The sequence below is a fragment of the Ostrea edulis genome, chromosome 3 (genome assembly GCF_947568905.1).
Source record: "Ostrea edulis chromosome 3, xbOstEdul1.1, whole genome shotgun sequence".
Taxonomy (NCBI): Eukaryota; Metazoa; Mollusca; class Bivalvia; order Ostreida; family Ostreidae; genus Ostrea; species Ostrea edulis.
In genome coordinates, this window is record NC_079166.1 from 18485214 (window position 1) to 18512944 (window position 27731).

Consider the following 27731-nt stretch of genomic DNA (forward strand, 5'->3'; position numbering starts at 1 on the left):
TGAAAGAAAATTAAAAATGAGTTTCTTCTCACAGACAGAAATTGAATAAATATATTCATTTCTGATAAACTAAAACAAAAATGTTCATCAGGCTTGGCTAAAATTTATTCGGGGGGATGGGGGTAAATTTATGCATAAATATCTGACTAACCTTGGATAATGAATGCTGGCGCATGCACCAGTGCTGTAAACGGAACGGTGAAAAAATGAAACAATTCGAATGTAAATTAAACACAGAGACGAATAAATTATAGGTAGACAGACGAAAAATCACAAGACAAAAAGTCGTAGGACAAAAAATCACAAAATGACTTATTTATACCACATTTAGTACTAACGATTCATATTAAGATAATTAAATACACTACATAGCAATTACCCTATGCCTTCACTTACTACTTGTTTTGACAATAATCGGGAGTGAAGGGGGAACCAACCGTAATTCTGTCATTTTGTTTGTGACTTTTGTCCAAGGTTATTTTGTCTGTGACTTTTTGTCCAAGGTCATATTGTCTGTGATTTTTTGTCCTATATTCTATTTAAAGATTGATTATTTTGCTGTTTTCTGCCACACTCAACAGTTTTTCAGTTGTGGCGCCCAGTTTTTATTGGTGGAAGAGAGAACCCAGATAAAATGTACCTGGGAAGACCACCGACCTTCCGAAAGTAAACTGGGAAACTTTCTCACTTACCGGTGCGAGGAGGATTCGAACCCACGCCGACAGAGGTGAGAGGCCGTGTGATTTTGAGCACGATGCTCTAACCACTCGGTCACGGAGGTCCCCCTCCTACATTCTAGATCAAATACATTAATCATAGTTACTACCTAATTATCAAAAGTGATCACGCTCTCCGGTGCTTATCTTGTGTGATCAAGAGAGACTCTACCACATCATCAGAAGAGCTAGTTCACTACCGAGATACTATAATTTCCCACTTATAATGTCCACTACAGATTATACACGATTTGTTAACCTGGAGACATGCAACCATATTAGTACAGTAGTAAACACCTGTACTAGGTAAAGCGTTTTAGTTATCTAATCAAAGTAAACATAACAAAGCAAAGTCCCCCAATCCACTCCAGAAACGATCGTCTATACCAGCCGACCTATACCACTTCATAGCAAGTTATTTATACGTCATCAGAAATTAATTATCTAACGACCATTGAATTTAATGATATTGAGAATTACATACACTTTATTTTTGTACGTGCAGTTTCCTTTACATTGATGGTCATATTTAAATCGCTAGCTGGGTCGTGTAGTGTCCGTGCGTGTATTAAAGTATATGGGAGAGAACTCCATTTTCATTTTGTATCATTTTATGTTGAGTTATCACCCTTGTCTTTTGTCTTAGTTCCGATTTAATGAATTTGGTGTCCTCAAGTACATGAAATGTAAAATTGAATAGTTTGTATGAAAATAAAACTGCAATGCAATTACGCAAGAATCAAGGAAACAGAGAAGGTAAACTCTTTTTCTTTAGTTCTGTATGGTAAATCTGAACGTCAGGCATATTTATGTTTTTCTATAGATACATGTAAGAATTTATCCTCCTATTTCACTCAAAATTGTAAACGCGAGATCGTCAACTCGGACACGATCGGCAACGCGGGTTGTTTTTCTTTGCATACTTTGTACGTGAGGTGAGAAATAAATTGCATTTTCTTACTTTTCACATATGTTCTCACCAGTTTCGCTATTATGGAACAAATGATAATTGTTCTCAATATGATTTGAAATACCTCTACATTTTATTCAAAACTAATTCATATTTTCTGTTTTAATTTTAATATTCCCACCGAAACGTGGCATGTGACTAATATCAAAGTGAAATGTCGTATTTTATTCAATGAAATGGATTACTTCAATTGCATAAGTTGATTTTCATTGTCATGATGAAGCAATTGTTCTAACCCTAGGATGTGTATCAAACCCCAAAACTTTCATTTAACGATTTGATTTGTACATCCTCTCGAGAATTGATGCGATCGGCAACGACATGATAAGCGATCGTAAAACCCACGGTAATGACAGACACGCGAGCGTGCAACAATTAGAACAATTTTTGTCAGATAAACAGAATATTTGTTAATGTATGTCGATTCAGAGTTTTCGGTAAACACGTGGTTTCCATCTGACAACTGGAGGTTTGTTTAGTGAATGCTATAATTTTGTTCAAGGTCGACATTCTGCTGTAACACACAGTACATGTATCACCTTAAGTATGGCACGCCATATTGATATTTATTCCTCTAAAAAGATATCTTATATAATCTATGAAATAAATTCTTTCTTAAAAAACCAATATTTATTAATGATTGTACGAAATATCTTTCGTTTTCATTTATTCTTCAAAATGCATTTTTTAACTTTTGTAAATGACTACATACAGTACACTGGAGTTACCCTCTGATATACTTCACAGATAAAAAAAAAATACGGAGGGACAAATCTGCAACTTTTTTCCGTCTGACCAGTTTTCAGCCATTTTGAATTTTTCGCTGCTTTTATCAACGCATGACCTGTACAGGGTGTATATGGTGTACATCAAAGCGTGTACACTTTGTGATTGGAGCAATCAATCAAGCAAACCCCTTGTATATCTTACGTGTTTTTATGTATACTTTGAAGGAAATGACATAGAAAGATCTAAATACGTACAACATTAGAATTGAATGGAACTTATAATTAAGCTTACTTTCACCTTCATTTCTCCTATAGTCTGGGTGACCGTGCGGGCGCCACCGAATACTTCCTAACCAGCTTTCTCCACTCCCGTCTGTTGTCTGCTATTCTGAGAGTGTTGCTCAGTTTTTGGCCTGTCCACCCTGGGATGTTGTCCTCCCATCTCTTCCTCTGCCTTCCGCGCGCCTTCTCCCTCCACGTAGTGTGCATTTCGGATCGTCTCGGCACGTCCTGATGATCGTGATACTTGCCCGTACCACTTCAGTTTGCATTCTTTGCAAGAGGTCTTCATATTGCCCGTTTGCTTGTCTGATCCTGTCCATGATTTCTTCATTTGTGATGTGATCTTTGTAAGAGATACAGAGAAGTCAGCGAAAGCATCTCATACCAAAGGCCTTTATATTTATTTCAGAGTCTGCTGCTACTGCTATGGTCCATGATTCACAGGCGTACAGGAATATGGATATAACCAAGGAGCGCATCAGTTTGATCTTTGAGTTGTGCGTAATGTCCCTGCCCTTCCAGATAGTCTAGAGTGTGGTGAGCGCTGTAGTGATTTGGGCAATTCTGGCGAGTATCTCAGGTTTGGGCCCTTCGTCGCTGAAAATGGCTCCGAGATTCTGTTATGGGTTAGAATTATCCTTAAAGCAGCAGAATTTTCAGTCCTGATAAGTCGGCTCTGTAATTTTAATTTTTCTAACCCAAATTGCCTTTCTCGTTCTCTCTCTGTTCTTTCATTTTCTAGTCATTTTCACATTCTCTTTCTCTTTGCAATTTTTATTTTTCTAATTCTAATTGAAATTCGAATTCCGTCATTTTCACTTGTTCCACTATTTGTTTCAGAAAGTCATATGGCTCAAAAATATTTTCTTCTATAAGTTTTTTAGCGACCGTAACTTTAATATCTTGTTTACGCGTTGCAGATTTAATTTCAAATTCGAGGTGTACAACAAAACTTTTCAAATCATCTTTTTTAAAGCAGCGTCGAACATCTGAACATTCGGCGAGTCAATAAAATCTGTTACCGAGAACATAATAAATTCTGTAGTCTATGAAATTCAATAAATTCAGAAGAAATGAAATACAAATCTTGAAAATGGGATGCGTAGATTTTTTTTATCCCGGACGAGCCCCCAATAATAATAAAATTTATCTACAACTAATAATTGAAAGAAAATTGTCACAATAGCAAAGTACTAACTTACGTTAGTTGAACAATAAATAACAAAATCCGTGCCGAACTGAATCTACACACAAAATAATTAACTCCAAAATCCTAGTTCCCAGTTATGAAATAACCCAAATGCCGAAAGTGCTTGTCTAACCAGAGCTTTTTTATCATAAAAACATTATAGTACATTTATAACAAGAATGACCCTAAAACAGAAATCCGTGTCACGACAGACGTAGGAACGTTAAAGACCCCTCACTGCTACGACCCTGAGCGCTAACCATACTTCACCTACAGCTGGCGACGTTTCAATATGAGTGAACAATTTTCGACGGAACGTAAAACAATCCATCCTTTTGATTGGTTTTGTGATGTTTAGGATAATAGACATATGCTGGACAAACAACGCAGGTGAACCCTTGGATTGAATGATCAAAGCAAAAGGGGAAAAGTTCTCCAAACGAATACGTCATATATGCTATTCCATACAATTTGAACCCCATTTTTTTCTGACCCTGAATGCCTATGTACAGGTCACACGCGATTTACAGCGCAGTTTGATCAGCGGAACAGAACTCGTCCATCATGGATATTTTGGGATTAGCTGAGGTTCCCGGATGGTTATTGACAATCTTTCTTCTCATCCTCTCTCTTTACTTGTAAGTTCATTTCTTCAGTTCATTGTATATATATCATATTTTAATGCAATGTATTACGTTTCACGTACCATTATTTTGAGACACGTGCACTAAGAGCATTTCAATGCAATGAAATAATTGACAACAATTTTCTACCGTGTAAGAAGGGCCAACAATTACATATGCAAGTCCAGGTCTTTAAATGTTATTCTTGAAAATCGGTCTCTTTGCACTCGATGCTTTTTAACTCTTCTTATTCAAACATAGTCTTTACATGTACTAAGAATATTTCTATAGATTGAATTCACAACAAATTAATCAATTTTTTTAGAAGATCAAAAAGAATTTGCAAGAATCCATAAAAAGGGCTCATAATAAAGTCCGTGAAATAAAGGAATATCCTTAAAACAAACGACCCCTTTCAGTTCGAAAGCTCAAGTGAACATTTCTTTATTTTGCCTGTTTCTATATATGCTGCAATTAAGAATTATATACGAAATAATCCTTCGCTTGCGGAGTTTCAACTCATGAAGGATGATGTATGAAAAAGGAAAACAGGGTGGGATGTTTCATAATAATGATATTTTCAATACAATTCTAACAGAAAAAGAACAACCAAACAAGTAATGTAATATAAAATCAATCTCATTTCCTACTAAAAATACAAAATTAAGAACGGGGTGGACCCGAACCCCTGAAAACATGCGTATAATTGAGAAATGTTTAGATGAGCGATTAGACCCATTATTTCGTTCTTAAATTTGACCGTAAAAACCTTTGATTTGCATTAAAACTGCACGCATGTACATATGTATATGTGGAAGGTCAAAAATGTGGGACTTCGTTGTACGAAACAACGAATGTGACATAGTTTATCATTTGCATTATTGTTGTTCCAATTTATTCTCTACTTTCAAACATATTCAAATAGTGCATACCTTAGAGTTTGAAAGATGTGTACTCGTATAGTGCTGAACATCAACGCATGACCCGATGCACAACCGACGGTTCAAAGTCTGAACAAGATTAATGAGATGTCCTACTATAAACACATAGCACAATTGAAAAATTCTTATCATCGATATTATTTTCAAAACAGGTATTCGAAGTATAAGCTGAGTTTTTGGAGCAGACTTGGTGTGCCTCACCCAAAACCTACCCTGTTCCTAGGTCACGCCAAACAGATGAAAGATGTAAGTATTTTTTTTTTCAAACATGAAATCTTTTGTTACCTTTGATAAGAATTAATATTACCTTGTAAAAGATAATGTTAAATGAAGAAAGTGAAGGTAACAAACAGTAATCGATCTTATGAAAGGTGAAGATAACGAACGTTGATCAATCTCATAACTCCTACAAACAATACAAAATAGAGAGTTGGGCAAACATGGAACTCTGGAAATACCAGAGGTGGGATCAGGTGCCTTGGAGGAGTAGTGCTTATAAAGAATGCAAAATTAAGAATAGGGCAAATACGGACTCCAGCACAAACCAGAGGTGGGATCAGGTGTTTAGGAGGAATAAGCATCTACTGTTGACCGATCATATCCGCCGTAAACATTGTGTATCTAGCAGGCAAACGGAACAATTCGCAGTCAAAACAATTGCAAATAACGGTCTAACAGTTGGTAAGAAACACGTCAGATACCATGTTTCCTACTGACAGGATGCATTTGTGAATTAGATCGGTATATAACTATCATAGAATTTGTGAAATGCTGACTTTAAACGAGACTGTTCAACCACTTTCAAAATCACCTAATTTATAGGTATAGGGTATTGTTATCACAAATATGATGGTTACCTAAGCATATCAGACTTCTCTATTCAATAAGAACACTTTAAAAGACGGTTATTATATGTATAGCTACAAAACTTGAATACTCTATTTCAGACCCACCCAGAATACACAATTTAGACACATCTTGATTCTCACTATATAAAGCACTTGGATGCAAGATTGAGCTTTTCTTATAGCATGATACTTTTAAAACCTTTAGAAACGTCCTAATCTTTACGTGATTTCGTCATTTTCACGGGTTTAAGATATCTACTTAAACTAGATAGTTTTAAACATTTTGATTACGTCACGTATTACATTAAATATTTACATTTTTCTGAAATTAGAGGGTCAGTTTACCCAGGAAACTATTCAAGAAATCAATCTGAGTTTAGCTCAATTTAATCTTTAAATCAGTTGACTGTTTTGCGCAGTTTTAATCTCTAGATTACGTGAGCCATCAGCTCATTTGAGGAAAAATGATAAGGACCCCACGACCGATATTTCTTCATCCTATTACTTCTTTTTTATTTGTTTTTGTATAGTCTGTCATCAACATTTGATTGGATGTAAAACGGTACCAATTTTGATGCACCAGATGTGCATTTCGACAAACAATGTCTCTTCAGTGATGCTCAACCGAAATGTATGAAATCCGAAATAACAATAAAGTTTTAGAGCTATTATAGGAAAAAACAGCGTGCCAAGAAAAGTGGAGTCAAATTCGTTTAAGGATAAGAGCTATGTGTGAGGGAGATAATCCTTAATTTTGAAATGGATTTCGATATTTTATAAAAGCAATTAAATATACATCCGTATTTTCAAGCTAGTAACGAAGTACTTGTATTGCTATTTGATTTATTTAGGGAATTGGAGAATTTGACTTGAAGATGCTCACAAAATACGACAGGGTAGTTGGGTAAGTATCATGAGATAACAAATACACTTTACCTACAAAGGGTGTGGACATCAATCAAGCCCTTATCACATAGCATTATCAAAAACGTCCAACAACAAACGATTTGAAATTTATGGATAATGGCATATTAGATGGCAGAACGATTGGCGCAGATTTCTCACTCCCGACTTTGCACCATAAGGTCTTCATGCGTGGTATAGCGTTTTCATATCATTTTTAATGTCTACTTTTCTATTTCACTTTCATTGAGACTAAGAAAAAGGCCAAAACTTAATATGTACTACTATGAAAGTTACTGAACGTATAAACAATGATCCTCAGTGTATGTTTTATCTGTATAATGATATAGGACATACAGTCTTCATAGACCCGCTCTGCTTATCTTGGACCCGGAGTTAACACGTGACATCTTAATCAAAGATTTCTTCAGCATCCCAAGCGTATCAGTAAGAAGACATTTTCTTTCTACTCTGAAACAATCACACATACCATTGCATTTTAATATATTTATATTTCTTACTATGATGGCACCATCGAGAGGGTACGTCAGCCATTTTGCCTTAACCAGGAACGTTTTCACAGGTTGTTTTGGGCATACGGTCATTGAATATCTAGAAAAGCTTTTACAATGTAATGTTGGCCTCTGGCAATAATTCATGACGTCTTTCACGCCATCCCGGGGCAATAATCTTAAATGTTCCCGTGAGATACATGGAATGACCTTATATTATCGGTGTTTATGAATACATTTCCGAAAGAGCAAACCAATATGATACCATCACCGGTAGAAGTCAAGATCAACAACATTTTATTTGATAATCAGTATTATACACAGAAAAGGAGATATTGAGAGAAACGGTCTATTACGATAAAACAGCAGGCCATCATTACTAAAAATGAAACGAAATGCTTCCATTTCCACAGTTTCTACAAAGTCAATATAGATTGAATTGTGCAGAGTTAAATAGAGAATGATAATGGTCAAATCTGTATCACATTACATATCAACCCGAGACTTCAACATCAGTCCGGAGGTCTTAGGCCCAAGGGTTGATATTGGTCGAGTATTGATACGGAGTGTGATACAGATTTGGCCATGTATTGTTATTTTTATTATATATTTGAAAATAGTGAATTTTAAGGGCACATTCACGGATAAAAGTTACAAACAACGATTACTGTTTTTAAATAATTTAAGATATCAGATGAATACATGTACCGGTATATGACATAACATAGCAATTTAGATAAATTGTTTCGGTTCTTTATAGTTCGATATTACTATGTGCTAAAAATCTTTGTTACATCTTGTCCAACTCGATCAATTCTTCAAGTGCTCCAATTCTCCTCGCTAACGAACCCAACGTCCTCTCTTCCATTTCTTTCTTTCTCCATTTGTTTACAACGTCATATCGTCAGCTTCCAAGTGGAAATAGTCCGAGATTATCCGAATAAAATCTACAGAGGTGTTCCAGAAACGTACTATACGTGATGAAATAAAGGGCGCTGATACAGGGTGTGTAAAAACGGCCGCATGCCTGTGTTCATATCAGGGATGCTGAAATCCTGTATTATATAACAAATATATGATAAAACTCATTTAAAGTCATTCTTGATACACAGAGAATTTTACCCAACACACATGTAATTAATGATTAAGAAATTCAGTTTAACTTTGATTCCTATTCTTACAGCAAGCAACAAAGCGACATAGTGACCTTGGTCACGCTTTGACCAGATTGACAGGAGAAAAGTGGCGCTTCACGAGGAGCACAATTTCTCCAATATTTTCGTCAGGAAAAATGCGAAAGGTATTTCAGAGTTTCATTGACTTTCAGATGATAAGATACTTTAATTACCTCATATACAGTGTAGTTATACTGTCAGATAAAGGTTCACATTGGCATAAAAGACCACTCATCTTATTGACTCGGAAAAGAGATGTAACTGTTTTGTCCCTTACGCCATATGAGAACACAATGAAATTACCTTTTTAACCAGGTACGTATTACCCTTGTTCAAAGTGGGGAAGACAAATCCTAATATGTTTGTTATTTTATTCTTTTATGTATGGGGGTGGGAAATCTGCGAAGATTGCCTTGACATTTTGTTTCCAAGCCACATCTTCTTCCATCATGAAGAGATGGTGTTCTACCATGTCTGTTTTAAAAATAAAATCATTAAACTCCATTTCCTTAAATCTTTGGGGCAGTATTTCACTATCAATGCTCATTCTTTGAAAAAAAATAGTTGTATTCATAACTTTCAAGCTAATTACGCTCATCTTATTCACTACAACTGTCAATGAAGACACAATTTGAAGTTAACGCCCCCCACATTCTACCTTTATCATGACCAATGAGATGCCGTCTTTCAATCAAACTTTTAACAATGGATCTCAGGTGGATTGACCTATACAGAGACTGGGGTCTGCAACTACCCAAGAGCGGTGTTTTAATCAAAATAATAGGCAATGATTACGGACATTATTTAGATCTTGAGGAAGTCCAGTATACCAGATTTTTAATAGCATTGACCTGTCCACGACTGCTAATTCCCCTTAATTCAAAGTTTTAAAAAGTGCCCTGAACTATGAAATTTATCATTGTATATTTTTTTCTCGCCTACATTAGAGACGTTATATATGTCTCTGCCTATTTGCATGTATCATAAATGCCACTATCGATAATAAAACAATAATTTGCACATTAATTTCTAAAACATATGACTTCTATATATATTTTCTATTGATAATTCATAATAACTTTATAGTTATAAAAAGAAATAATTCGTTGATGAGAGTAACAGGGGTTGTAGACTGTGTGTCAGCTACTGCTAGGGATAATAGCATTACACAAACACTATGATCACAGAAATTTGTAGACAACCCTGTGACGCTCGGCGCAGGTTCGAAACCCGCTCGCCCCGGTAAGTGAGAAAGTTCCCCAGTTTATTCGCCAAATAATGAACAGTGACCATAGATAAGCTCGCGCCACATCCGGTGATCCATGAAGAAACTGTACGGTATTTGTTATGTCCTTAAAAAGTAGAAGAGCGTCAGACACGAAATATATGTTTTATTTGCATTACAAAATACTGTAAATGTATTATATCTGGCTGTGTATTCTATTTAGCACCTTTGGCGGAACACAGCTTCCGCTAAATCAAGTACATCGCTAAATGTCATCCGTAAATCTAGATGTTTAAAGTAATTCAGGAATGCGCTAAATCAAATCTACGATAACTTGTTGAAAAAACAATTTCCGCCAAATATCGTACACGCCAAATATAATACGTTTACAGTACCAAATTTTAGTTATTGTAAAAACAAAAATCCCGATTCTATGTTTCTGTTAAAAACAATGATTATATGTGGAAGTATCATCGTTAGGATAAACTTTAGTTAACATTTTTAGAATGATACGTTTAACATATGTCAATGGGGCATAGATTCGTTGTATTTCTTTCCTCAAATTCGATAATAATTTTTATTCATCAAGTATGCATTGTCAGGTATGTCATCGTTATACTTAAATATGATGTCCTAAATAGATGACTGTTTTAATGATTCCCGTGTACGCTTTTACTCTGTTCAAAACTTTATCAAAAAATAAAAGTACCACCACATTCCTAGGAAATATATATCTCTTCATTGATTGTTCTTGTGTGGAGTATAATTTTTATTCGTTCTTATTGTGGCATGGACGTCCTCGATAAAGAACGAATCGATGTACCCCTGTAAATCATTGTCTCCATAACGAATCGGTGCACTCATATAGTGTATTGCAGTGTATACTTAATTAATTCCTTTCCATTGTATTAATTGTAACAGTATTGATATTCTCAATCAACATTAGCCACTGAACTATAGTAATCAATGACAAATCTTCAAAACTAAATTAAAGTGACCTTTCTGAAATAACCGAGGTGTTATTTGATTCAGTACGAATACAACATACAGTGTTTAGAGAGTAATCCAAAAATTGCATCGTATTCTTACATTTTTTCCTTATAAGGGTTATGAAATTGGTCATTGTTATTTTCACCTTTTCATCGTATATTAAACTTCATTATACACAAATTTAATATCCCATGGACTTGTAGGCACCAACAACATAATCAGAATTGTAAAACAAATTAGATTGAAGATGCTTAAAATTTTATATCGGTACCATTCCTATCTTATGGCACTTTGATCGATTAATATCCTTAAAGAAAGAGATTGTATTCTTAAGATTTCACCTATACTTGCCGAGACATGTGCCAGACTGCTCCAGAATGTTGAAAACGAAACGAATCACGGCCATCCAATTGAATTCAAACGGTAAGTTAATCAACGTCACTTTTCATTCATAAATATATTACGCTCATGGCTTGAGTGATCGGTCAGCAGAAGATGTTTACTCATCTGTGTGACCATATCCCACCTCCGGTGTGCCCAGGGTTTTACGGGTATGTTAAAACAGGTCATCCTGCATTTAGTACTGCAAATTGCACAGTCTTTAAAACTACCCTACATAAAAGGCGCGAACTACTAACCTTTCAAATCTAGTTTGGGTGTTTACATGAAAGCATTTTTTATCATTAGAAAGTGATGAATATCCGCGTCTGTATGATGTCAGCACTTTACTGTTATAAATAGGTCATGGATTTTCATAATATAACGTACCTGTGGTTCAAATTCGTACGACCCTTTATTTTCATTAGTAAAATTGTTTTGTTGGTCCTGAGGAGGGGACGTGTAGCCTGTAAGATTGATCTATTTGGTTGCGTCGTTCGTTATATTAGCATTTTTATGTGACCATGTGAATCGGACACTTCTTGGTATCCGGTATAGTTGGATTTGTGCGTCAAAGTTCGATGTGATGCGCCAAAGTGCGATGGCGTACATGTGATACGCCAAAGTGCGATGGTCCACACCAATACGCCACAATGCGATGGTATAACACGCCACTGGTGTGAAAAACTGAATTGGTACAGTGTTCAGGTGCAGACGGTACTAAAGTTTCCTCACAAACGTACATCAATGCAACATTCATGCAATCAACTTAATCAAAAATACAGAAGGAAAGGTTATAACATATTCAATTACCATTTAGTTGTCGTATAATCAAGCATCAAATTTTAAAAACACGAAATTCTATAAATTCTTTAAAAGGTTTGCTATGTGGGGTTTAGGGGTGGTTGTTTTTTGGGGGTTTTTTTTGGGGGGGGGGTGCGTAACACCCCAGGGATTTTCTATATGTGGATATCAAGTAATCAATGATGATTGTCTAAAGAATATTTTGAAGAAGCAGACACTCTGACAACAACTGCACTTTGCCGTTCTTTCAGTCCTCAACATTGTAAACTTTGTCCGTGCTATCGTTCATGTCAATCTTAATCACCGGTCTGTTCCTACATTGTAGATATAACATTTGATATAATGAAAGGTGTAGATAACGAACAGTGATCAATCTCATAACTCCTATAAGCAACCTAATGGTCACGAAAATAGCACTCTGAGTCACTATGTACAACGCAAATATTATGACCTACAATGCGTGTATATATTTTCAATGAATATCGCATACATTATTACTATATATATAGCTATTAAAATTTAGCATGAAATATCCTTAGTCCACCTTTGATGCTTGCTTATGTTTTTATGCAAAATAGTAGATATCCAGAAACTTCCAACATGTACAAAGATGGCATACCGTTTTTATAATTTGTGAGTGAATAATGTCACCGAGAAGATTTACCATAATCTGATACATTAAGTACTTAAGAGAAACACTTCAAACATTTTCTCTACAAGGATTGACTTGCTTTCAAATCAACCAATGACTTGGTTTCAGAACATTTGGAAATTTCACAATGGACTCGATTGCTGCAATAGGATTTGGAATTCATGTGAACGCTTACGGAGAAGAAAGTAACGAATTTTTAGCGAACGCAAACTCTATCTTCAACAACTTTATAGGCTTGGGAGCAAAGATTAATGGTAAGATATTAAGAAAATATATTGGTTATTTTTTATCATAATGAAGGGATTGGTATTTTTCTTGAATTTTGTAACATCACGGTGGAACCGTTTTCTTCGTCAATGCATATAAAAAATATCTATAGTTCTATATGTTTGTCACATAAGAAAGAAAGGCGAAGATGATTGGAAAACACATTGTAGAAATCAAATTTCTCGACTAGCGACATTCGTATTTTTCAATGATTGTGTTATCCATGACCAAAACGCATTCACTCACAATAAATGTGGTGAATGTGGTGGTTGTAATGAAGTGATTTACAAAATCCGTAGTAAAAGAAAAAGAAAGGAAAAGAAAAAATACTTAATGAGCATGGAAGTTAAAACTTTAGAAAAAATAATTTGCGTATGCATAGAGTAAACAAATTCTGCGTTACACTCAGTTTTATATACCATGTATATTGCTATATACTAAATCACAATGTACTCTTCATTAGGATGACACCTTTAGTTCAGTTAAATGCTCTCTAACTTGTTTTATGGCAATTGTCAAGACGTTCTTTTCTTTACATACTGATTTTGACCGAGATTACTCAGTTTACATGATTACTCAGTTTACATGATCAAGATACGGGGCTAACGACAGGGTAACTAGACAAAAGTGAACCCTTACTCCTCCTAAACACCTCATCCCATCTCAGGTCTTTACAGAGGATTCTGTTTGCCCTATTACCGATTTTGTATGCTTTGATTGATCATTGCTTTTTATCTTTTTACTTAATTCTTGTTATTACTTTCCTTCGTAGAGTTAAAACCCTTACGAAAGTCACAATGCTATTTTTCAGCATTCCTGCCGCCCCTGTACAACATTCTGTTTAGGTTAAGGGTGGACTTAGACGGACAACGTAAGACCAATATGTTCTTTAAAGGATTGGTGGAACAGGCGGCGAACTTCAAAGGGGATCCTCAGGTTTGTTTGATTTTGCAGGGAAAGAGAGCTTTATCCACAAACTTCAACATACGATCCTTCAATATCTACATATACAGGGAGAGGGCTTAAATAGGTTATGCCTGCTGCCCGATCCTATTTACTTTGTGAATAGAATATAGTTTAAATTAAGATATGTACATATTGTGGTCATAATCAGAATACAGGGTTTAAACACACATCTATTTTGAATTCAAAGCACAATTGGAAATGTATGCATTATACAATCGGACATCGGTCCGTAGTTTTCCTATCTTGTTATCATAAACTGGCTATTTTTTAAAGTTTTTCTCAGTACACGCATCTCGACTCAAATATCTGAAGTATTTTTTTTTTTAGATCTTATATATTTTTAATTGCCCATCAGTACAAAAATATTTTAGGACTTGGGGACGAACCATGTGTTATATTTCTATTTTCAACAAAATAGATCACCACAAAATATAACATTTATGATGTGTTAACGGCGAAAAAGCTTAAGTTTTACAAATGACATGATCGATTTAAGTATGAAATACGTATCATGTATCTATGAAATAATATGATTCGTGATAGATCGTTGTTTATTTCCAAATCAAGTAAAGCCACTTCTTTAGTAATCGTTTCCGGTGGTATTTGTTTTGCCCCCTTCCTCTCTGTTTGAAGTTTCAATACCAATTTCTGTCCGCCTTCCAATTACATTGGTTAGTTGTTTCAGTATTGTAGAAATGTTTGTTGGTATATATTTAAAGTTTTACATTATTTACCATCAATTGATCGTATGAACGAACAGATGTAGGTCGAAAGTGTTAAAATACAAAAAATTAATAAATTAAAATTAGGTCCAGGCGTCTGCTGTTACATATACGTTTGGATAATGAAAGATATTATTCTCAAACTGTGCATCTGTAATCTTAGACATTTCTGAATTTTCAAATACATTCATGCTAAATGCAGATGAGCTGATGTAACAAGGGTTGTATCTGTCTCGTTCGAAGTCAGCATTTCGCAAAGTCTATGGTCTCTGTAATGATCTGATTTACAATTACATATTTCGTTCCCCAGTTGCATCACATTTTTAAATAACCGTAAAAAAGCAATTCGTAGACAACGATCACATTAAGGCACTAGGGAGGGGTTTCCATCTGGGTGTAAGGAAAGATCATATGAGAAATCTTACTAGTCTACAAGGACATAATGTAAATGTGATGAGATTTGTTCTCAACACACAAAGACGTAAATATACTCATGGACATCGGTCATACTAAAAACCAGATATACGCGATGCCTTTTTCATGAAAAGGTAAAAAAAGAACGATGATTAATCGCATAACTCCTATAAGTAATACAAAATAGAGATTTGGGCAAACACGGACTCCTGGATATACCAGAGGTGACATCAGGTGTCTAGGAGGAGTAATCATTCCCTGTCGACTGGTCACATGCACCGTGAACCCTACATCTTGATCAGGTACATATAAATTCAGTACCCCGTAGTCATAATCAATGTGTAAAGAGCCAAACAACTGGTATGAAACATATCAGGCAGCTTTTGATCCAATGACTGGTTGAATTGGCAAATTACATCGTTGTGGAATCGACATAAGAATGAAAATGAACAATGTTAATTGATTTTTGTCAAGCATCGTCGATCTATCTAAATGTCGAGTTGAAGGCCAAAACAAGAGATTTTGTCTTCTATGAAGACTATGAAAGCAACTCAGCTAACAATGAGTATAATTCGTGCCCATGGCAATTCCAACAGATTGATGAAAAACCTGATTACCAAAGACTACGAAGACACTGTCAATGAGTTAATTCCAGCATCTTTTAAATGTTAACTTCAGAGTACTTGTGCGTAGAATCAGAATGCTGTTTAACTAAGTAATTTTGGTTAACTGTTTGTTACAGGGGTTTACCAGTATTGTTTGAAGTCAGTAATTCTCAAATCTTGTAATATTATAATCATCCGATTAGCAAAAACATGGAAGCACTGGATCAACTGATGGCTGATTTATTTTCTACCAATTATTAACCCGCCCTTAACATACCGATTTTGACTAGGACATACTCCGTTTACCAAATCAAAAAAGAGGGTTCACGGCGAGTTTGATCGGTTATCAGCGGATGCTCACTCTTCCTAATCACGTGATTCCACCTCTGGTGTTTCCAGGGATTTGTGTTTGCCAAATATTAAGTTTGCATTCTTTGTAGAAATTCGGTCGTTGGCACCATTCTTTTTCATATAGACATGATGATAATGTTGCATAAGATCCACAGAGAGAGAGAGAGAGAGAGAGAGAGAGAGAGAGAGAGAGAGAGAGAGAGAGAGAATTTATTATGTGAGATGTCTTTATTATATTTCATAATCGTTTCAGGATAGGATTGATATCCTTCAACTTTTGCTAAATGCTCACAAAGACACAGAAGTTAGTGACACAGAGGAGTTTCTGGAATATGACGACATAACAAATAATTGGAAAAAGACAGGTACGTGTACGCGTATCTGAACACAGATTGTCATATTCAATATGAACACACGATTTTGTTTCCATATGAATACGACTGGTTTTTCACTGAAAGTTCGTCACTGCAGCATTATCCAAGGTATAATTTTTCTTGTGATTCTCACTCCTTCTAAGCCCCTGTTCCCATCTCTGTTGTGTCTAGGTGTCCATGTTTGCCCTGTGCTTGATTTTCTATTCTTAATCAAATCGATGAGATTGGTCACGTAACTGTTTATTGTCTTTACTTGTTCTAGCATTTTAAATCCATCTTTTTACGATAAACCTGTTTTCAAGTAGGTTCATAAATACTTATCCTCTCCCTTCGAGCGATCATTCGAATTTAGATTGTTTATGAAACGGTGAAGATAACAAACAATGATCAATCTTATAACTCCTTAAGGAGTTGGGCAAACCAATGTATACCATTGTATTCTATATTTCGAACCTCTTTACTAAGATATCGTCCGCCATCTCTCGATAGAAATTGCAATATCAGTCATTTTCTACAGGATGTTTCCGGAAAGCATCACATATAAATTATTTTCTCCATACAATAGTTATCCCGTGGGGATCCGGGTTAGAATAGACCCTTAGTACCCTTTGCTTGTCGTAAGAGGCGACTAAATGAGGGGGGGGGGGGTCCTTCGGATGAGACAGCAAAACCGAGGCACCATGTCACAGCAGGTGTGGCATGATAAAGATGTCTCCCTACTCAAAGGTCGTAAGCGCCGAGCATAGGCCTACATTTTGCAGCCCTTCACCGGTAATGGTGACGTTTCAATACGAGTGAAAAATTCTCAATAGGGGTGTATATATAATAAATCATACAATGGTTTGTTGAAATTATACTGTGATGTTAAGGCAGTGGATTTTTGTCTCTATTTTAGCAATCACAAGGTAACTTTAAGATCGGGTACGTTGAGAAAGACTCAACTTAATCATATATACTGTTTACTAAAGGACTTTCAAAGGCAGAAGTGACTGCAAATTCCATCATGTTTATGGTTGCTGGATACGAAACGACTGCAAACGCTTTAACATTTGCTGCGTATTCCCTAGCAACACATCCGGAATATCAAAAAAAATTAATCATGGAAATTGATTCAACCATTGAACAGGTACTAGACTTTCCACATGCTCTCTCTCTCTCTCTCTCTCTCTCTCTCTCTCTCTCTCTCTCTCTCTCTCTCTCTCTCTGTTGTGAGATGTATCCATAAAAACAGCAATAAGCCCATCCATATTCATATAAGATGTTAAGACTACCTTAATCGGTATAAACAAATCCAATTCGATACATAGACCATTTTCTTGAGACTTTTGTTAATGTTATTGCTTTTCTCCCAAAAGATAGCTTTTAAATGAGCAGTTATGGAGGTACTGACAATGTATTGAAGCGGCTACATATGCTTGGCAAACACAGATTTGACAGACATTGGGTTGTTTTCTTTCAATAACATCAGGGGGATTGATTAAGAGAAAGTCAAAGAATGTGCAATTCATACAATGAAGATAATTATCTATCTTACTATTAGCATTGCTGTGGGAAAAGGAGAGTTAGTATGCCTCATACGGATACACAGAAAGCAATCTAGAATTCTTCGTAGATTTGCAATAATAAATGACAGGGTTCAAGAACGCTTATCTGAAACTGCAATATTAATCGTTTTGTAATTGATAATAATCATTGTGTTCCATATTTCGACCGACTATTATATGTTCACATAAATTGCTCGTTCATTTGATTCATTGTCCACGAACCCTTGATTGTATTTCATCATTACTGTTTGTATCTATTTCGTAAAATTTAACATGATTTTCCTATTTCTCCCAGAAATGTAACGGCGATTTTTTTTTTTTTTTTGAAATATGGAAATGAGCGTCGTGTGTGTTTATTTTGCATATTAGATAAATAATCAAAATGATACTGAAAAGACAAAAAAATCCCGCATATTTTGTAATTGGATTAATTACATCTGCCTTTGATGTAAAAATCAACCCATAAAATATTATCAAAACCGTTTTGCAAGGAACGTTTTATTTTGATTGTATAAAACTCATCAAAACCAATCGCATGTACCCAGATGAAATGCTTACGGTTAAAAGCAAAGAGCAAAACTACTTTTCAAACTTTGCAACAGTTATTATTTCGGACAAGATTATTGTTCATATGTTCATATTTGTATATATATGATTGGTTGGTTGATATTTAACGCCGTTTTGGCAATAATGTTACGTTTTTGAATATATGCATTTATTGCATACAGCCACCATAGAAGCGGGAATTCATCCCCCAACGCTACTAGAACGTCATCGCATTGCATACGTCAATAATCGTTACAAATGTTTGGTTGTTTTTTTTCTAAAACGTCGGTAGATATTAATTAAAGCGCTAACGGTTACTTTCATGTTGACATCAATCCGTAAATTAAATGTTTACTGTTTGCATAAACAGTAAACATCAGTCGGTCGGTCGGTAGGTAGGTAGGTAGGTGCAAAGCGGAAAATGGTTCAATATCCATAGAATCATGTATCTTAGAAATATGTCGTTTGGTGTGTAAAATATATCATTATCTTGTATTCGTTATATTGTCAATTTTAGGTTTAAAATACTGTTTTATATTTTCGCAAATTACAAGAAATGCATTTAATAAATTCGATTTTCAAAGAGGAATTTGAAATGTATACTTTCAATCTATTTCAAAGTACCGACGAAGATTTACTAAAGGTTGCGTCATAAGGTATATATAGAAATGTAATTTATGTAACGTTTCCTATCTAGGAGACACCGGATTATGACAACATACAGAAGCTGGAGTATCTGGATTGTGTTTTTAAAGAGACATTGCGTTTATATCCACTGATCCAAAGGTTAGATCATCTTCTCTCTCTCTCTCTCTCTCTCTCTCTCTCTCTCTCTCTCTCTCTCTCTATATATATATATATATATATATATATATATATATATATATATATATATATATATCGCTCTGTCTATCTCCCTATATCCCTCTAAATTTTTCCTTCCCTGTCTGTCTATGGATGTCTCTCTGTACGTCTGTCCGTCTTTTTCTTTCCGTCTTCTGTTCTGTTTATCTCTATGTGTTTTTCTGTTTCTCTCTGTTCCTGTCTATCTGCCTATATATATCCCTCTGTCTATCTATCTATCTATTTGTCTGTTTGCCTCTATACCTTTCCTTGTCAGTCTGTCTGTTTCTGTGTCTATATATGTCTCTCTCTCGGTATGGTTTTTTTCTATTTGTCTGTCTGCATCTCTCTATCTGTCTCCGCCTTTGTGTGCCTGTTCACCCCCCCCCCCTGTCTAAAGGATTATCTATACCTTTGTTACTCCATCTGACCATCTGACCTATATATCATCACACTCTCCCTCTGAGTATAATTCACATGCAAAGTTTGATATTTTACACACATTACTCAATTTAGTAGTAAAAACTATATAATTTATATAGTGCCTTATATAAAACAATTTACTCTACGGCACTTTACAGGGGTAAGAAGGGGTATACAAGAATAAAACAATTAAATGGCAGTATGACATCAAATCTTATATCTGTAAAATTTCGATAATAAAACATTATTCTTAAGATCCACAGCTAAAACTTGGTTGTTTTTTTATAATTAAAACAGTCACAGTTTATACGTGTTAGAATCTAAAACGCTAATTTAGAAATTGATGGAATTGAAAATTCCAAGAGAAGTTAACTTCTTGATGCTTGCCCAGCAGAGTTGGCGTTGTCCGTATTTTTTGTTCTGATTTTTGGCACCACAGGTCGCGACTTCAATTCTGACCGTCATGGTCGATGTGGCTTGTATTCATTTAAAAGACATGCGATGTATGACAGCGCTGATCCGTGAAAGGAACAGTATATATAGGTTAAAATCTTGATTTTGGGTCAGTAATGGATAGGAAGGGAATTTAATTCCGCCAGAATCGGAAATATGTGTCCCCGTGTCGGCGATTTCGTAGATAGACGAGTAGCCGTATACTGCAGCCAATGTTGGGTTTTTTTCAACTCCAAAATATAGACAGTTTCCAGAATCATGTTTAGATGTTACAAAAGCGTTTACCAGCGTTTTGCAAGGTTCATCTGTTAATCAGCGTCTTATCCGCCATATGTTAAATAATATGACGATTAATAACACGTGTTTTTCCACTGTAAGATATTGATCACAGGTGATGGACTTTTGAGATGTAGCTTAGGGAAGTTTTGTTTCGTTGAAAATAGAATTAGTTCAGTCTTGTCTTGATTTAATTTAAAAATATTCGATGTCATAGATGGTCCTATGTCTGCGATGCAGGATTCCATGCGAGATACGTAGTTTACCAGATTTTCCTCTGGTCTGATTTCCATGTAGACGTTTTCATCGTCCGCGTACCATGGCGATGACATATTGTTCCTATGGGTCTTGCTAAAAGACAGTATAATTTGGGTCCCAAAACAGATCCCTGGGGAACACTGAAAGGTAAATGACGAGTATCTAACCTAATGCATCCAATGGTAACACACTGCTGTCTATCTTGTAAATAAGAACTGGTCCGTTTTAGGGCATCACTTACACATTTAATGTCCTTAAGTATGAATAACAGATTGTCTTTTTCTTTTTGACTACGAATAACTCCGTTTTCCTGATCAAGATATAGGGCTCACGACGGGTGTGACCGGGTTAGGCACCTGACCCCACCTCTGGCATATCAAGTGATCTTTGTCCAACTCTTAATTTTGTATTCCTTATAGGAGGAATGAGATTGATCACTGTTCGTTACCTTCGTGTTTTCATGTAGCAATATTCCACTATCAGCTGCATATTGTGTTTATGTTTTTATCTTATTCAATGCGTGAGATCATTTTAATTCAAATAATATTTTATTGACAAATAGGTGAATGGGATCGAGCCCCAGACGTTGTCTATCTTAGTCCTCTCCGTTGAGATCATTTTCTGCATATTTTCATTTTTAGATTCAGGCAGGCTATTGTAAATAACCTAGAGGGACTTCAACTTTTCTACTGTAGACACTAATTTGCGATTTCGAATTCGTCATATGAGCTAATACAACATGTTATTAAGTCGAATGCTGTATGACGTATTTCATATCAACTGTAAGACTGTTGGTTTTAACTACTGATAACTCCGTTTACCTGTTCAAAATGTACGGTGTATCCTAACCACAGGGGATGCTTACTCCCCATAGGCACCTGATGCAACCGCTATTGAGTCCAGGAGATTGTCTTTGCCTTATTCTACATTTTGTATTCTTTATAGGAGCTATGATATTCAATATATTCGCTATCTTCAATTTTTCGTTATACTTTGGGAATTCCATGAAAAGGTCTCAAATTTGGCAAGCCAGTTTGTAATTTAACTGAAGACATATATATATATATATATATATATATATATATATATATATATATATATATATTGTCAACTTTTTGTTTTTACAGAATACCACGGGAAACTCACCAGGAAATGAATATTGCTGGCTACACGATACCCCCAAACACACCTATATCAATCCCCATATATGCTTTTCATCAAAGTCCAAAGTACTGGGAAGAACCCGAAGTATTCAACCCCGACAGGTACAACAATCCCAGGACAATGTTATAATTAAGCATTTACTTCACACATAAATATCACTGCTTTAATTTTTAAAGGTTTTTAGAAAAGAACAAGTCCAAGTTGACGCCATATGCATACCTTCCTTTTGGACTTGGACCGAGAACATGCATTGCTAAGAGATTGGCTTACATGGAAGCCAAATGTGCCCTGATAACTATTCTACAGAAATACAAGTTCATTCCCTGTGAACAGACACAGGTAGTATTTCGTTTTTTAAACTCCATCGCAACGCTATCACTATTGGACGAAAAAGTACTATGACTATCAATCTAGCTTAAAATTCAAATGTGGAAAACTATTTTACAATGTATCAAATGACAGTTAATATGGCATGGCAGTGCTTACTATGTTATGTACATTACACTAAATTCAATACAGATTCCTGTTGAGTTGGATGGCACATTTATTTTGAAGCCGAAAAAGGGAATGGTTTTGAAACTCGAGAAACGAGAAACTCAACCGTTTCAGGTAAATCATTTCCAGAAATATCCAACCCAAAATTCTTTAAGTCACTGGTTTGATTTAACACTCTCAACAAGTTTAATATTTCATGGATGATGTTCCATACGCGAGAGCAGATTCTGCATATGATGTTTTTTCTACACATTGAGGAAAACTATTAACAAATAAGTTCATGTAACAAGGTTTTCAACAGTCTCAAATGAAGTCAGCATTTACAAATATTTTCCTCGATATAGTAGTCTTATTTGCAAATACAGCATGTCTTTAGGTGGAATGCTATCTGACGCGTTTCATAGCAAGTGTTAGACCACTCTTTAAACTTGATTCACTTTTACGTTACGTCAACACACAATTAAGTCAACATATTCGCACAAAACATAACTCTGTTACATTGAAACTTTTAAATACGTTATTTGAAGAAATTAAAGTTAGTCCGTACTTGGAAGTTTTCATCAACAGAATACATACTCAATCTTATGATTATGGATGTTGCTCATCACAGGATCTTTAAAACATTTATGATAAACCTTCCGAATGATGCCGAATCATACCGTCTGTTCCTTAAACTTAAAACTAACAAAGGAATAAATGTGCTCAACGTAAGCAACATTTTTTTCGTAATAAACAAAAAATCAGTCTTGTATTCTATCATATTTTAAATTCAAGTTTACACTCTGTAATTCCTACAAATATAATTCTACTATTGCATCCAAACTTTTAATTCCAAACAACTTTACAGTTCATGGATATAAATAGGGAATGCTTACTCCTCCTATGCACCAGATCCCACCTCTGGTATATTAACAGGTTCGTGTGTGCCCAACTCTCTATTTTGTATTGTTTATGTGAGCTATCAGATTTATCACTCGTCGTTATCTTCACCTTTCATACATCATTGCATGTAAAATTCACCTCCGTGTTCTTGTTCTTCGTTTTCTTTTTCTTTTACCTATAGTCCAGCTTGCCGTCTCAGTAACGGGGATGTCGATGTATTTCAAATAAGGATCTCATATCACTTATTTTATAAGGTCCTCAATTCAACGAACTATGGTCAATTAGCGATAGAACGACGCCTCTATAAGGAATTCTTTCGTAGATTATGCAAGACGAAAGCCTAAATATGAAAATTAAATTGATACCTTGTCAGAATACATAGACATTATACGAGGAATATTATAATCATGTATTAAATACACAAAAAACCGTTATCTCTGTCTGCATTTTGTAAATTGGAAGTGATACAAAATTAGATAGGTTAGATGAGGAATATGTTTTGGTTCCAGCTGACAAAGCTTGTAACAACATTGTCTTTGTTTGTAATGCTCATTATTATAACTGTATTTTGAACGGACTTGGCATCAATTCGACATTTCACTGTTGGTTATCTTTACTTTTCATTTGGTAACCATACTTATACCCTGACTTCCCTTTTTAAAAAATGAAATTCTTCGAAATCATGCTTCAACAAAACGAATAAATATGAGCTACCGTACCTATACTGGATTCCTAAACTTTAAACAAAAACATTACAAAATAGATGCTTTGATAGATCAAATAAATGTTCTACCAAGTCTCCATCGTTGCTGTGAAGGATAAAATTCAAAAGTTAAGCACCAAGACATATGCCTGAAGTGGTGTAAAACAAATGTGGATTTTAATTTTAAAAAATTATCAAGACCTTTTCATGAATAAAAATGTTACCATAACCAACAATAACCAATCGCAAGATTCCTATAAGGTATAAAATACTGAGTGTTAGGCAAACGCGTACCCCTGGACACACGGTAGGACCAGGTGCATATGAGGAGTAAGTATCCCTTGTCAACCGGTCACACCCGCCGTAAGCCCTATATCGCGATCAGTTAAACAGATCAGTCCGCAATCAAAATTAGTGTGTAAAAGAACGGCCTAACAACTGGTACAAAACACCTTATGTAGCATTTGACCCAATGACAGGTTAGAACTAGTCAGTCATAATTTGTGAAATACTGACGTTAAACCCCTTTACCATATACTTCTTTGTAAGTAGACTGCATCGATTCAAAAACTGATCATACGCAGAATATGTCCTTCCGTATCAACTCGCCAAATATCTGGTGATCAGCCATTCAAAACATTGCTATGTTTAATACCACTCTGATTCATCGCACAATAACATAAAGTTGATAATAAAAAGATGCCGAAGTTCCTAATTGATAAAATCTTTGTATTTTTGGTGTCAGATTTTCCAATAGTCTATAGGAATTCCCATGGGATCGAATTGTTCTCCTTCACTAGCTGACCTGTGTTTTTAACGATAATCATTTTATTAATATCTCGAATCGATACATCCCATTTATCTCAAAACAAAATACACCATATTGTATCCTACATCTTCATACTTAAATATTTCATCGAACAAAGTAACAACTCAACTTTATGACAATTCGGATGATTGCAGTTTCTTCATCGTCAACTTCCCATTTTTATGTAGCGATATTCCCTTATCACCTGCATATAGTGCTTATATCTCTCAATTGATTCGATACACAAAACCTTGTTCTCCGAATGATCGGTTTTTAAATCAAAGTAGACAACTGACATTTTAGATGATATTACAGGAGTTTTTACAGTCTCGTTTAAAGTAAGCATTTTGCAAGTTTTGTGGTCGTTAAATGATTTAATTTACTAATAACAATCTGTCATTTGGTAAAATGTTGTCTGGCATTTTCATACCAATTGTTAGACCGGGGTTTTTTTGCACACTGATTTTGACTACGGATTACTGTGTTTACCTAATCAAGACATAGGGATCGCGGTGGGTGTGACAGGTCGACGGGATATGATTACTTCATTTAGACACATGAACCCGCCACTGGTATATCAAGAAGTCCGTTTTTGTCCTATGCAGATTTTTGTATACTCAATAGGAGTTATGAGATTGATCACTGTTCGTTGTCGTCACCTTTCTATCAAGCATTTCTAATTGAAATCCATTTTCAAAAACTTCATTATTTTGTAGTAAACTTGAGGACAACGCGCCAACACGTACAGGCATGGATATGTCCTGAAGCTAATCAATTTTAACAATGGAACCATGAAAAGAACGCCTCTTCAAATATGTGAATGTAGAAGATTGATATAGAACAAACAATGGTATATATTAAGTTAGTAAATTAAGTTTTGATTTCACACTTTATAGCAATGTATTTCAGTTTTATTTATATCTTCATGACCAATTGTCTTATCATCATAATTGTGTGTTTTTTATTATGTGATGTCAGTTTCAAATAAGACATGATTGTCTTTCTGGAAACATTTTCATGCAAGTTCTGAAATGCATTACGTTTATACAAAGAAGAGGCTTTTATAAGAATACGGTTTGGTTCCAATTTTTTCTTTTATATATATATATATATATATATATATTTATTTTTTTTTTTTTTTTTAAGTGAAACCAACTCAAAACTTATTTTCAAAATTGTTAACAAATGCAATTTTGTGATTTGTGTTTGTTTTCGAGAAGAATATTTTAAAGATAGCATTGCAATGCAGGACAGCAGTATGAACGTATTATAGAACCTAGTTTTGTCTATTTGGCTTGACCTGGCCTTAAATTTGACCTGATCCTACCTTTGGCCCCGACCACAATTTTGGCCTGACCTCAAATTTTGCCTCTACAATGTGTTGACCCTAACTATTTGCTTTAAATTGTGATTGATTTTATTGATTTGTTTTAGTTTTTCAACGTCTTAGCACACTCGGGTTCGTGTTATTTTGCTTATAGGAGTTATAAAATTAATCGCTGTTCGTTATCTTCACCTTTCACTATTTTCTGATTTACAGTCTTATATAAACCTTCTTTGTCTTGTAAATTTGATCAATATTTCATGAATACGATTGGATACATTATTAAGGTTATCTATAATCGTTCATGGTATAAAGTATAATACTGTTATCAACATGCGCATAAAAACCTCCTTTGTTGTGGTTATCAACTTTAATGGTATGTTTCACTACTTCACAACCTGCTAATCAAGTATACATTTTTCTTTCCGCTAACTTCCTTTTTTCACTCAGCCAATAAAGTAAACGTTTTCTTTCCCGTAATGAACGTTCTACACCCACATTGATTAGCTTTATTTTACCCCTCCGATAAGCACATTGTTTTTGCTAATCATGTTTTGCTTTTCTTCTGCTAATGAAATATCCTTTACTTATCATTCTAATTAACTTTACCTTTCTCAAATAAATGGGCATTATTTCTTCACACTATTTAACTTTACTTTTCCCCGTTGATCAACTGTATACAAATATATCAATTTCATCATGTCTTCTTTTCTCCTTTTTCAAAACAGCTAACGATTATGTGATTAAAGTCAATGAAAACATTCATTTCCTTTATTGTTGTTGCTATAATGATTTTCATTATCTGAGGACAATGTGTATGCTACCATGATGCGAATATTGTCACCAAAGCTCTTCTATGATGTATATTCCAAGTACTCTTATCAAGACTTAGGGTTCATGGCGGATGTCACCGGTCAAAAGGGAATACTTACACTTCCTAGGCAACTGATCTAACCTTTGGTATACACGTGCAAGGCAAAGATAACGAACAGTGATCAATCTCATAACTCCCATAAGCAATACAAAATAGATAGTTGGGCAAACACGGACTCCTGGACACACCAGAGGTGGGATCAGGAACCTAGGAGGAGTAAGCATCCCCTTTTGACCGGTCACACCGCCGTGAGCCCTATATCCTGATCAGATAAACGGAGTTATCCGTTGTCATAATCAGTGTGCCAAGAACGGCCTAACAATCGGTATGAAACACATCAAACAGTATTTGACCCAATGCGAGGTTTGACGAAGTAGATCGTTATAACGACCATAGCATTTGTGAAATGCTGACTTCAATTGATACTGTTGAAACCCCTGTACCATCAACTTGTTTGTCAGTAGTTTACCTCGATTTAAAAACTGACTATACGCAGAACAAGC

At 35.2% G+C, this 27731-nt stretch overlaps 1 protein-coding gene across 2 annotated transcripts; it reads left to right on the forward strand.

The window, feature by feature from the left end:
* Positions 1-2724: 2724 nt before the first annotated feature.
* On the forward strand, positions 2725-27116 carry LOC125674615 (cytochrome P450 3A14-like). 2 transcript variants are annotated; one of them, XM_048911857.2, is made up of 15 exons: positions 2725-4523; positions 5602-5695; positions 7149-7201; positions 7551-7647; positions 8896-9012; positions 11437-11525; positions 13045-13190; positions 14015-14139; positions 16515-16626; positions 17604-17761; positions 19423-19511; positions 22106-22243; positions 22319-22481; positions 22662-22751; positions 25747-27116. In XM_048911857.2, the coding sequence occupies exons 1-15, from the start codon at positions 4450-4452 to the stop codon at positions 25747-25749; spliced, it is 1548 nt and encodes a 515-aa protein (XP_048767814.2). In that variant the 5' UTR covers positions 2725-4449; the 3' UTR covers positions 25750-27116. The 2 variants fall into 2 exon arrangements, 1 of the variants encoding a protein (XP_048767814.2); XR_008801830.1 differs by lacking the exons at positions 19423-19511; positions 25747-27116 and having other exon boundaries at positions 3135-4523.
* Positions 27117-27731: the final 615 nt, after the last annotated feature.

Excerpts from the sequence above, each read along its gene's own strand:
- LOC125674615 (XM_048911857.2), top strand. The coding sequence starts at position 4,450 with ATGGATATTTTGGGATTAGCTGAGGTTCCCGGATGGTTATTGACAATC. Across the intron at positions 22,244-22,318 it reads GAAGTATTCAACCCCGACAG|GTTTTTAGAAAAGAACAAGT; the intron begins GTACAACAATCC and ends TAATTTTTAAAG. Across the intron at positions 22,482-22,661 it reads TTCCCTGTGAACAGACACAG|ATTCCTGTTGAGTTGGATGG; the intron begins GTAGTATTTCGT and ends AATTCAATACAG.